This window comes from Rhinoderma darwinii, chromosome 3, assembly GCF_050947455.1.
Source record: "Rhinoderma darwinii isolate aRhiDar2 chromosome 3, aRhiDar2.hap1, whole genome shotgun sequence".
Classification (NCBI taxonomy): Eukaryota; Metazoa; Chordata; class Amphibia; order Anura; family Rhinodermatidae; genus Rhinoderma; species Rhinoderma darwinii.
In genome coordinates, this window is record NC_134689.1 from 250260549 (window position 1) to 250274422 (window position 13874).

Here is a 13874-nt window from a genome sequence, read left to right on the forward strand (position 1 = left end):
TATACCTATTACTATATGGACAAAAGTATTGGAACACCTATTTGCCGAACCTAGACTCGTTCATCAGGCTGCCAGATAGAGAAGGGTGATTCGTAACTCCACATAACACGTTTCCACGGCTTCGTCTCCGGTGGCGGCGTGCTTTACACCACTCCATCCGACGCTTGGCATTGTGCTTGGTGATATGAGGCTTGCATGCAGTTGCTCGGCCATGAAAACCCGTGCCATGAGTTTTCCGGCACACAATTTTTTCCAGAGGAGGTTTGTAACTCTGCAGTTATTGAGTCAGCAGAGTGGTGATGACTTTTATGCACTATGTGCCTCCTTAACTTCACATGGTCTGGGCATCACGTACTCAGGCATCAATACATTCCTGTCAGACAAAATGTATGTTACGCCAAACATTAAGTCCCCAGCCACTAATTTTAGCCTATTTCACCCCGCCCACATCGACTTTTGCGCATTTACTAAAAAGTTTCTGTACTTGGATAATTATCATGCATGTACAGATGCTGCGTCTAAAGCTAAGGGAGGGAGATGCAGTTAAAGCTAATATTTTGTTCTCGGCGCTATAGCAACATCATACGTTACACAATGTATACATATTTGACATCACTATGTGTGGGCGAACTAGAGGACTCCTTTTTGGGGTAAGTATTATTCATTGAATAAAAACTACTTTAAAGGATATGAACTGAGTTTTTAGGTTTTTTTAATTCCTTTTTTTCATAAATGAAAAATTAGGCAACATTCTAAATAGTCTTCATTAAATATTTCGTACCATTTCGCTGCTGTAGCGTCTGTATCTCCTGTAGACAGCTGGGCTGCAAATTCTACCTGCACTCCATCAGTCCACTGCTCCCGAAAGCTGACTTAAATAAGATCTGTCACTAGTTTGTAATGCCCAATCTCCTAGCTCATCTAATAGGCGCTGTCACACTGATAATGCTAGTGAAAATTGGGTCCCAAAAAGTTTATTATTTTAAAAGTTATAATCTTTTTTCCATTACACCGCCCAGAGTGAAAAGAAAGAGTAACCTCCCATTTGGCAAGTATTGCCAAATTAGCATATTTAGAAAAATGCTTATAACTTTGCAATTAACTTATTTGAAAAGAAAAATTACTCTGAAGTTATCAGCATTATATCAAGTATTAGATTAGTTAGGAGATAGGGGATTAATAAACTAGTGATAGATCTTCTTTAATTGCTCTCCTCCTCTCATCTCACAGCGTAGCTAACCTCGGACGTGACAAACTCCAATTATTCACGTCCGAGGTGCACCCGTGCCGGGCACGTTGTCACGGATCCCCCATAGACTAGAGTCTATGTAGGGATGCGTGACACGCAATAAAATATAAAAAGAAAAATTCTACTTGGATAGTTACAGATTATTTGTATTAGTCAGCTAGTTCTCCTAGGGTGAATATGTTGAATATGACTTGTTAATGTGTTATTATGTCACCCACCCCATTTTTTCCTTTCTCTACCCCCCCCCCCCAGAACACTTTAATACCAAAAATATAAAGAATTTACAAAAAAAAAAAAAATAGGACATGTCCTTCACACGCTCCATTGAAACAAAGGTCATGTGAACGGGTCCATTGATGTAAATGAGTCAGTGTGATGGCCGTTGTTTAAACGGTCGTCACACGGACTACATATACGCTCCTCGGAATGAGCCCTAAGAGATAGCATCAGGAAAGTTTGGGAGATTGTACACAGCTGGTCAGAGAATAGAAAAGGCATATTGATAGCCTGTGTGCTCTCCTATATTTCTACACTATGTAAATAACAGCCTGTAGGATCCTACCTCCCTAAACACTTGGAAGCTTTCCCCCTTTCAACACACTGATCTTCTGTGTACAATTTCCTCGCCATTCCTGCTGTTACCTCTAACAGTTCACACGTAGCGTAAATACTGCGTATTTTCTGCAATGGATTTCGTTGCGGAAAAACTGCAGCATAATACAGCAGCAGCAGTGTGGATGAACAAACATCATCCACACAATGCGAAAATGCTGAGCGGAAAGAACGCTCAGAAATTTACCTGCAGTGCTTTTTTTTAAATCCGGGACATGTCAATTGTAGTTGCGCAATCGCTGCTTATTTGTTGCGCGTTTTCTTCATTGAATTCAATGGGGAGGTAAAACCTGCAGAAAAGCAGCGATTCCGCCATAAAAAAAAGGCAAAAAAAAATAAAATCTTATTCTTCCCTAGAATTCTGTGTTTCTTCGTCCAGGCCGGCCTCCTGGGATGTTTCATCCCATGTGACTGCCGCAGCAAATCACAGGCTTCAGCGGTCACGTGGGATGAAACGTTCTCCCAGGAGGCCAGTCTGCAGGGACGTGTCCCAATGGCTACGTAAGTATCAACTTTTAATTTTTTTCTTACGTGTAGTTTCCGCAGCCGACGTTCCCGGCGAAAAACTGCACCACAATTTGGTGCAGTTTTTCGACCGGAATTCCCTGCGGTGCCTAGGGCGGATACTCTGTGTACTTTTACGCAGCGTATCCACCCCATGTGAACATAGTCTACCATTGAGAGGAAGAGAGGGGGAGAGCACTTGAGTCAGTCGTGTTGAGCAGTGGACTGACTAATTTGAGTTAAAATTTACAGCAGACCAGCTGTCTACAGGAGTTATGGCCCATTTACACTGGGTGATTATCGGGCAGACAAGCGTTCATAGAACGCTCGTTGACGATAATTTCCCTTTGTAAACAGGGCAGCCATTCGCAAACGCTCGTTCATCTGCGGATTGTATTGTTTTAAAAAAGTAAAATATTATCGTTGTTGGCAGCACATCTATCGTTGTTGGCAGCACATCTAAACAGGGAAACGTGCTGCCGACATGATGATAATGTATGGGGACGAGCGATCGGAGTAACGACCGCTCGTCCCCATGCATAGCTCCGAGTGACAGGAGCAAACGAGCGCCGATCAACGATGTCTTGTTGGTCGGCGCTCACTGCATCGGTAGATTATCGGCCGGTGTAATAGGGGCTTTACACAGACGCTACAACTGTGAAATGGTGCAACATTTTTTTAGTGAAGACTAGTTAGGAAGTTCATTAATTTTGCATCTATGAAGCAAATGAACAATAAAAAAAATTCTGTTAAAAGGTGTGCATAGCCTTTAAAACACAGCAAAGAATAAATTAGAAAAAACAGGGTTCTCTCTTCCATGTTTCTAACTATTTTTCCTCTAAAAAAAAAAAACAAAAAAACACCTACAAAATAAGTTTGTATCGGCTCCAATTTTTAATTTATAAGAGAGCGCGGTGTCCTAGAAAAATACAAATTATTTGGTGTTAACTAATAGACAAAGGTGAAATTTTTTCCTGCTCATGAAGGCCCGAATACAAAAAAGTAATTGTGATTTTTGTATTTTCTATTACACCCTTTATTGTGTGGTATAAATAACGTGTTAATTTTATTATAGAGGGTTGTTAAAGAGGCTCTGTCACCAGATTTTGCAACCCCTATCTGCTATTGCAGCAGATCGGCGCTGCAATGTAGATTACAGTAACGTTTTTGTTTTTTAAAAACGAGCATTTTTGGCCAAGTTATGACCATTTTTATATTTATGTAAATGAGGCTTTCTAAAGTACAACTGGGCGTGTTTAAAGTAAAAGTCCAACTGGGCGTGTATTATGTGCGTACATCTGGGCGTTTTTACTTCTTTTATTAGCTGGGCGTTGTGACTAGAAGTATCATCCACTTCTCTTCAGAACGCCCAGCTTCTGGCAGTGCAGAGACACAGCGTGTTCTCGAGAGATCACGCTGTGACGTCACTCACTTCCTTCCCCAGGTCCTGCATCGTGTCGGCACCAGAGGCTACAGTTGATTCTGCAGCAGCATCGGCATTTGCAGGTAAGTAGCTACATCGACTTACCTGCAAACGCTGATGCTGCTGCAGAATCAAATGTAGCCTCTGGTGCCGATGTGTCCTCGCTCGTCCGACACGATGCAGGACCTGGGGCAGGAAGTGAGTGACGTCACAGCGTGATCTCTCGAGAACACGCTGTGTCTCTGCACTGCCAGAAGCTGGGCGTTGTGAAGAGAAGTGGATGATACTTCTAGTCACAACGCCCAGCTAGTAAAAGAAGTAAAAACGCCCAGATGTACATACACAATACACGCCCAGGTGTACTTTAACTTTAAACACGCCCAGTTGTACTTTAGAAAGCCTCATTTACATAAATATAAAAATGGTCATAACTTGGCCAAAAATGCTCGTTTAAAAAAACAAAAAACAAACGTTACTCTTATCTACATTGCAGCGCCGATCTGCTGCAATAGGAGATAGGGGTTGCAAAATCTGGTGACAGAGCCTCTTTAAGTTCACCGGGGTCGTTTTTTTTTTTTTGTTTTGTTCACTTTTATTCAACAAATGCTATCTTTATGGAAAGATTGTGTTTATTCTTTATTTTATTTGTGTTTTTTTTTTTTGTTTGTCTTTTAAAATAAACCACAGATCCAATGCAATGAATGGTTTGGGACCCTATAGTCAAAATGCTGGTAGGAAAGGAATTAAAGAAAAAAAATAAAAAAAATAATATATATATATATATATATATATATATAAAATACCCCGATGCAAGGAGTTAATACTTAACTTTTATTAATTAATAGGCCCTCAGCCTAGCAAATGACCCGAATGTGGCCCTACCTAGTCAGAGCACGTGCCCTTATAAGGGCAACCCCCCCCCCCCCCCTTATCCTTTATAGGCTCTATGCTGTCCTACCTCTGTTTGACCAAGAGGTGACTATCCATAATCTAAATCTGTCATTATTATAGTGTCCCTAAAGTATTTGTTTCCTATACTGGACAAGCACAGAAAGATAAGAGAACAAAGTCTCTATTAGGCTTCGTTCACATATGCGCCAGGGTCCCGTTGGGTCAGAGCTTTCTATCTGAACGGGACCATGACTGACACAAACGGAAACCAAAGAGTTCCATCACTATTGATTTGAATGGTGACTGATCCGGTCCCAATGGTTTCCGTTTGTCTCAGTTGTGCAAGGGTTCTGTCGTTTTGACGGAATGAATAGCGTAGAGGTTACCAAAGAGGTAACTCTGTCGGCGTCGGAAAGTAAATGTAAACGACCCCCTCCCCAAACTTCTACAGCTCCTGCAAACACCAGACAGCCTCTTTTCCCCCCTTGCCCAGGCAGAGTAATCGTTTTAGATGCTGTATCTGACATAGCTACGTAGTTATTGCAAGCACCAGGCCAGCTGCTTTACCCTGTTCCATAGGCGAAGTGATTGTATCATGGTAACTCCCTGTACCAGACATGGATAGGCAGCTGTTGCAAGCACCAGCTTACATAGATGGTGTCATTGTTCTAATGCTAAACGCTGTATCTGTCCTTGCTACACAGTTCTTGTGCCTGTTCCATAGGCAGAGTTATGGTGGTATTGCTAGTCTCTGTTCCTAATATGGCTAGGCAGTTGTTGCAAATGTGTTATGACCAAAGGGTATTTTTGTCATGCAGATTACCCTATTTTTTTCTAGATGTTATAATTTACTGCTACTGGAGAGGTCATACCTTAGCGGCGAGACATCCTTCACTCTTTCTGTATAAACCTTTTTTTATTTGCTCTACAGTCAACACTCTGGTTCGGGACCAACTGAGCCGGACTTGGCACAATCTTTGGCGTTGGCCAACCTTCCTGGGAACTCTGTATCTGCTAGGGACTTCATGTGCGCTTTCTAAGCTGCCCAGTACACCTTAGTGTGAAGGCACCCCTCACGGCAGTACATGTAAAAAGGACCAGATCTGAGCCACCCTGGACCCTTAATCGTCAACTTCTCTTGACAGGAGGCTCGCTTTGTCATCTCCTTACATAGGCTGAGGACTTTTTTTTTTTAAGAAGTAGTTCCTGATCCTAAATCTTGAATCGCTTTCATATATATATATATATATATATATATATATATATATATATAGCCTTATCACTGTAGTCCAGGAGATGCTCCAGATGAAGTCCCCTGCACCCTTCTGTGGTAGAATAGATCTCTACATCTCAATATTTGACCCACTGTTGCTCCCTTTAGGCTTTACCTCAGCCTGGTGTCTGCTCATCGTGTCCTCAAGCTGGTGCCCGCCATGGTAATGGCAGTTCTCTGGTTCAGGATGATTTCGGTTATGCGATACCTGGAAGACATCATGGTGAAGCCTCCTCCTTTTTCAAAACCTGAACATACTTCAAATCATCCTAGTCATTCTTGCTACTTTCTCTCTCCATACAGATGTATTTACTACAGTGTGTTCCTGGTGTACTTCCTCTATTAAAGCCTTCCCCTACACTTGTTCCCTTTTATCAGGCGATTCTGTACCGCTGGGATAGATATCCAACTTAGCTGGATTATCCAATTCTTCTCTCCCTGGCGGTTTGTTGTGCAGCCCCGTGGGTTCCCTTTCTTCCAACCATTTCCCGCTCCTTTCTTACTGAACTCCAATACTTAGGGGGTGTCCAATCATATCCAGTCTGGCAGTGCCACTGTGGTCACCTACTTGAGCAAGGTCAGCTGCAGCTCAGCAGTATTGTTAGAACCAGCCAGGTTCCTATTGTGGGCTCAGTTGCGTCCTGGATCAATGTGTTGCCTACATGCCGGTAGTGGTCTACTGGATAGCGGTCTTCCTCAACAGAAGATCCCAGTCAAGTAGTTCCTCCATCCAATGTGGACACTTTTTGGTCTTTCCTGGGATAAGTTCTTGGAGGCACAAGACATACCATCTGTCCTTGTGGCACTGGACTTGCCTCCTCTGCTTTTGGGGTATGCCAGTGTTAAATTTTACTGGCCGAAATTTCCTAGTGTGTGACTGAGTCGCCCTACTATATTGGCTTAGTTTCCACCAACTTTATAGCACTAAGTTTGACAACATGTCTTGTCAATCCACAGTCCTGAGATGTCCCAGGTTTCTTAGATTAAGTCATCACAAACAGTCCAGTAGGCTTTTTTCCATCTTGTATTTACCACAGAACTTGCTTTCATTAGAGGAGGAATGACTCTTCCTCTTCTTCCCTGTCCAGTATTTAGTTTTGGTTTTTTTTCTCCCTCAGTTTGAATTTGAGGCTTGGCCTTGGTTTTCTTTCTGGCGTGGGGTTCTTTCTCTAAGGGGTTGCCCTGATGTTCACCCCACTACTCCTTGGGACCTTAACCTGGTACTTGGCCCATTCCAATCATCTCCTGTTAAGCTTTTGCGTGAGATATCTCTCTGAATTCTTCTTGGTAGGTAGCCTTTTATTGTTGGCTGTCTCTTCTTCCTGACGTATGTCTGTGTTTGCAGTTCCTGCCATTCTTCCTCCGGTCCTTACCATCCTACAGTGCTCTCTACATTATCTGGATTTGTTTTTTTTTTTGTTTTTTTTCTGGTCCGACTCTGCTTTCATTTTTCTGGCCACTTTCATGGCTGCTATTGTTTCAAGGATTAATTTGCCTTTCTACATGGCTTATTGCGCTTTAGAAGAGCTCTCTTTTTCTAAGCACCGCTTTTCTAAGCACCGCTTTTTCCACAAGTTCTGTGTAGGCCTCTTGGCCGTTGCACCATTGGGCCTCTGCTCTACAGACGTGTTAGACTGCTATCAGATCTCTCTCCACACCTTACTCCGTTCTACAATGTGCACACTGCACCCTCGAATGTTTTTTCCCAGTGTAAAGTCTATGCAGGTTGTTTCTGTGATGTTTTTGTTCTTTCCCTTGGACACTGCTTTAGGATGTCCCACAATCTTCTGTGTCCCCCAATGACATGAACAAGACCAGAGAATTTTTTTGTTACTCACCTACACAGTCCTTTACTCAAGGAGTTCCTTGTGAGCACCACTCCCACCCAGTTACTTTTTAAAGCCGTCTACTGTCTTTACTGGGTGGATTCTACTAGTTTTCGGTTTCTGAGCCATAAAGACTTGTGTTCTAGGTTTACTGTTTACCTTCTCCTAGTTGCTACTACTGCTTGTATAGAAACTGGTTAGCTATGTGTATGCAGGAGGTGCGTGAAGTCTGTAAGAGGCCTAGGGTCACATCCTAGTGGCAGGAGTCTATACCCATTGTCTTCTGTGTCCCCCATTGAGCTCCGTGAGTATAGGATTTTACAGCTGAGTAATAAAATATCCTCTTTTTACTCTGTGATTTAATTCTGTGAATCTATAAATTTTGTTAACCAAATAGATTTTTTGTGATCCTACGCAAGAAGGACATTATACAGTGACTAACAATAATAGAGAACCAGAGAAGTGAATACATATCGTAGCAATACAAAGAGTTTAAACATAAAGAAACAATACTATGAAAAGTATCTATGTCCAAACAGTTTAATCAAATTTGTCCATATAGTGAAGTAAGTACAGATGAGCCAATACTGGGAGTCTTGAGCTTAACACTTCTTTACCCAATGAAGCCAATACAGAAGTAAAATGTATGGTATAAGCCAACTTTAAAGGGTTATTCCCACTTCAGACATTTATGGCATATCCACAGGATATGTCATAAATGTCTGAGACATGGGGTCCCAGCTCTGGTACCTGCACCTATACACGAGAACAGTGGACAACCTGGGTAGGCGGTCGTTGGCTATCCATTCTAGTCAGGGAATAAGTGAAGAGGCGGCTCTCTCCATTATGTTCTATGGGAGTTATAGAAATAACCGAGCGCACTAGCCCGTCTGTTTCCTTAACTTTTTTTTTTTTTTATAAACTCTTTATTTGTTTTTTTTTTTAACATTTTATTTAACATTCAAAAGACAAGCATAACATTTCCCGTACTTACACATTTCTACAGGATGTATAATTTGTATTTTTACAAGTAGTTAGATTATCTGTACAGTGCTTTCAAGATTTATACATCTATATCAATAGCTCATACAGAATTGACCATTTGACACTCTTTACAGATAGTTACGTTGCATCTTCACATTATGTTCCAGATACAGTCACAACAGTTTTAGAATTTTGCAACACAGCATAAAGCTAGCCAGGTTTTCCTTAACTCTTATGCACATGGCTGTCTCCATTATGTTCTATGTGTGCCCCCCCTCTCCACTTAGTCTTCGTCTGGAATCGGCAGCCAGCGGCCACCTCACTCTTGGGTCTTATTCTCGACATGGGTGCGGGTTTCAGGGATGGGACTTGCGTCTGTCAGACATATATGGCATACCCTGGATATATGCCATAAATATATATATGGCATTAATGTCTAAGTAGAAAATAATCATTATAAGAGCGGCAAATGTTGAGGCATGCATGATTGCTTGTAGTATCTTATAACTTGAACAATAAAGTTTGGAACTAATAAAAAATGGTTATACGCTCAGCTATCCAGAGTTTATCAATTTCCTGGCTATGACTAGACATTCTACTAGGAATATTCTGTTTGAGATAGGAGACTAACTCTCGGGTTCCAGAAAAACAAAACAGGTTTCAGGCTCTTCCATAACCGGCATTCCTGTGTTATGAAGAAATTTTATGATTTGGGACCAATAGCCCATAAGTTCAGGGCAATATCGGACTAAATGGAAGAATGAACCGGAGGCCTCATAAAACTTAGGGCAAAGGTCTGGAGTATTTGGCTAAAATGCATGCGGTCTGGCCATGATGTTGAAGTACCAATTCAATATATAGAGCTGGGTTTTAGTCTCTATTTTTAATTATAGGTTTGAATAAAGGAGGTTTATTTGTTATCTTAAATATATACCTGTGACTAGAATTGTTAAATAGGATATATTTTTAGAAACATGGCTCACTTTCTTTCACACTGCATTTTTAGGTAGTGCGGTCAGGACAAAAGGTACTGACAAAGAAGGCATCACCAAGTGGAGAGAAGAAAAGTGGAAGCTGGTTTGGAGGATTCTGGGGGAAGAAAGAAACATCTAAGAAAGAAGACTCAGAAGAGATTTCTGTTCCTGAAAGTAAGTTGTAACACATTACTAAACTTTTTTTACATACATTAATAGAGCCTGGATAGTGAACTGTTATAGTAGATCGGTGTAGTTTTATAACATCTTTTTTTATTGATTTTCCAAATAAAAAGAAACAAATGCACCACAAAACGTTTGACAGTACAGTGAAACAGTCAGAAATGGCAATACAAGATCATGCAAATTATACAGAACGATCTGATTATGGATCCATGACCAAATTGACCTATTCAATTTAAACACCCCCCCCTGCCCCATGACATCCAGATAATGCAATATCGAGGTTGTAGAAAAACTGTAGGTACATAAAAGCGAGGCAGACTCAAAATCACCACCAGGATAACGCTACTCGGTGTCGTTTTTACACAAAGGCAGTATTATGAATAAGAAAAAGATTTGGACTTTTTCTCTATTAAGCTTGGATATTAAAACTACATTTCACCTAAATGTAATAAAATATTTGTAGACCTACATTAGATTTGCTTAAGCAGGTAACCTGGGAAAATAGACCCTACAGTAAGTGTTTGTCATTCACTCCGTAGAGATTGGCCATACTTTTAGCCGTATTCATCTTTTCTACATTTCTTTTTTTTTTTTATATACAAATTAATATATTTACGGTAATTTGAACAATTCAAACAATGGAAACCCCTTTACAAATCAGTCTTTAATAGTTTAGGGGCATACTTTGCCCTTCACACTAAGGGGTTTTTACTCCTGAATGCAAGCCCTGACCATAAGCTTCATTAGGGCACATGCAAGTCAAAAAGGACGGGGTCTTCTGCTCACTACCCTACTTCTTGAGCCAAAATGAAGAGCTTCTCTGTAAGGATAGCTCACATTCTGTTGGTCTCGAACCTTTCATGTGGCTTTCATGTTCCTTTAACAGTAACCGCTACAGGAGAAGTGTGTGACTACACTTTCCATATATGGACACAGCAACGTCACTCACTCGTGAAGCGGAATCCCCGACCCTGTGGCCAGGGACTCCGCTACAGGAGAAGTGAGTGACTACACTGTCCATCTATGGACACAGTGACGTCGCTCACTTCTGAAGCGGAATCCCCGACCCTGTGGCCGGGGATTACTCACCAGGAGAAGCCAGTGACTACACTGTCCATATATGGATATTGAAGTCAGTGACTTCTCCTGGAAGGGGGGGGGGGGGCGGTGCAACCTACAGGGGGCTGGCTGGCATTACGTGCAGGGGGCTGGCTGGCATTACGTGCAGGGGGCTGGCTGGCATTACGTGCAGGGGGCTGGCTGGCATTACGTGCAGGGGGCTGGCTGGCATTACGTGCAGGGGGCTGGCTGGCATTACGTGCAGGGGGCTGGCTGGCATTACGTGCAGGGGGCTGGCTGGCATTACGTGCAGGGGGCTGGCTGGCATTACGTGCAGGGGGCTGGCTGGCATTACGTGCAGGGGGCTGGCTGGCATTACGTGCAGGGGGCTGGCTGGCATTACCTGCAGGGGGCTGGGTGGCATTACCTACCAGGGGGCTGTGTGTGGCAACAAAACGGGTAAAAATCGGCCGGGAAAGACGGCCCAAAATGGCAGTTTTTATCGTCCGACACTCGGACCCTGTCGTAGAATTGCACCAGAAATCAGGCACATTTTCACTGATAAATATTCACCTATTGAAGGCAGAGTTTTCTCAAGTTTAAGTTTCTTTTAAAGAGCTATTCTTATAATCGACAATTATCACATATGCACAGGATAGGTAAAATTGTCAGTTCGCTGTCGCTCCATTCAAAGTCTATGGGACGGTTTCTGTTGGTCCCATAGACACTGAGTGGAGCATTAGTCTCATGCTCGACCGCCGCTCTATTCAAGCTCCTTACTGTGGGGGGTGCAGTACGTAGTGATGGGGTTTCAGGACACCCCCATCACACGATTGGTGGGGTTTACAGCTGTGGAGCTCCCCGGGATCAAACACTTATCACCTAATCTGTGGATAGATAATAATGGTCGATTCTGGACAACACCTTGAATTGGTTTTGGCATAGAAAAGGAGAAAGTGATCTAGAAACTAGAAACGTATGGCACACACAATAATCCTATAATGATCTGCCTATGGTACTGTAACCGTATGATTCTGATGAACCCCTTTACTATTGTCAGTTGCTGTAGTGATGACAAATCATTAATTATAATAGAATCTTTAATTCCGATTATCATGCCTAATAAATGTGTGCCATTATTTGTTTTAGAAATTGATGACCTCTTGACTCCAGAGGAAAAGAACAAACTCTTTACTGCAATAGGTTACAGTGAAAGCTCTTACAATCTTAGTTTGCCCAAAACGGTAAGTAGATGTACTCGCTGCATTATACTGGTACAAGATGCATTCGGAATGACTTCACATGCAGTTTAAGCAGAGCAGGAAGTTTCAAGTTGTAATACTGTTTAAAAGTTTGAAATCACTCTCAAAATGCTTTTGCAGTTAACCTAAAAGCTTATTTCACCACCCTCGCAGTACTCAGTAGAGTTATTCCTCTCTGAGATAGGTTGATATAATCTGTGGAGATTACACCTCGTAACTGATGTGGTCTTCTCATGTCATACCCTTAACCCCATTTAGGGACCGAGCCGATTTTAGCCTTTAGGATGCAGCCCTGTTTTTCAAATCTGAACTTTGAAATGCTTTTACTTATCCAAGTGATATGTTCGCATTCTCTATGGGGATGTGTGTGCCGTATTCCATCTCTGTATGTGTCGTTAATCGACACATACAGAGATGACAAAAAAATAAACACAAAGTAAAAGTTAGAAAAAAAAAGAAACACAAATAAAATGTATTTTAATAAAACACTAAAAACAACTTGATATAAAAAAAGTTTTTCACGACACCCGTCCTTTAATCACAATCATGAACTTTTTATGCATTATTTTAAATAAAAAAATTATATATTTTCAGCTGGGTTTTGTATATTGTGGGTGGAAAATCCTCAGCATATTGCATAGCTGCAATTTTGCAGCAAAAATTACAACTAAAAGGGAGTAGTTGACTTTTTGTGACCGCTTCAGCCAATCACAAGATGCAGTGTCACATAAGACGAAACATGTACCCAGGAAGCCAGCTCTAAACAGACAAGCCGGAGAAGCAGGGAATCTTCGCTACGGAAGCGCCAGGGGAGCTAAGAATAGTCTGTGATGTTTTGTTTTTTTAAAGGGAATGTGTTGCCAGAAAAACATTTTTTTTTTTTTTTTAATTAAACATTTAGTGTGTAGGTGATTAAACATTGTTCAAATTTATTTTTTTTTTTTTCACGAGTCAGGAAATATTATAAATTAGATTCTAATTTATAATATTTCCCATTGCTGGTCACTAGATGGAGCTATTCCCAAAATTGCAGCATTGCAAAATTGGGTAAAAAGCCCTCGCTCTAGTGAGCTCTCAGCATCCCCCCCTCCTTTATCCTGGCTAGTGCCGGGAGAAACGAGGGGTTTGAACGGTCTATCCTCCTACACTGTGTGTCGCCATTTTTTGAGCTAACACACAGTGTAGTAGGTTTACATACAGTAGTAAACGTACACGAACATACATTGAAATCTCTTACCTGCTCCTGCCGCCGCGGCTCCCTCCGGCCCGTCCGCTCCGTCTGCTGCCGCTGGTCCAAGTGCACAAGTCCGGAAGCCGCGACCGGAAGTAGTAATCTTACTGTCCGGCCGCGACTTCCGGTCCACAGGAAAATGGCGCCGGACGGCTCCAATTTCAAATTGGACTGTGTGGGAGCGGCGCATGCGCAGTTCCCACACAGACGGCGTACACAGAAGTGGATGGGACGGGAGCCGTTCGCAGTCCCTATGGGACTGTGGCTGCCGTATTCCATGTCTGTATGTGTCGTTAATCGACACATACAGAAATGGAACAAAAAATGGCAGCCCCCATAGGGAAGAAAAAGTGTAAAAATAAGAAAAAGTAAAACACAAACACACAAATAAATATAAACG

The 13874-nt window shown here is 42.0% G+C and overlaps 1 protein-coding gene across 6 annotated transcripts in view; it reads left to right on the top strand.

Moving 5' to 3' along the window:
* VPS13C (vacuolar protein sorting 13 homolog C) overlaps window positions 1-13874 on the top strand; it is a 396337-nt gene that overhangs the window by 113616 nt on the left and 268847 nt on the right. For all 6 annotated transcript variants that reach the window (XM_075857708.1, XM_075857702.1, XM_075857703.1 and 3 more), the window contains 2 exons: window positions 9769-9910; window positions 12131-12225. In XM_075857708.1, the coding sequence (XP_075713823.1) occupies window positions 9769-9910; window positions 12131-12225 (237 nt within the window). The remainder of the gene's footprint in view (window positions 1-9768; window positions 9911-12130; window positions 12226-13874) is intronic.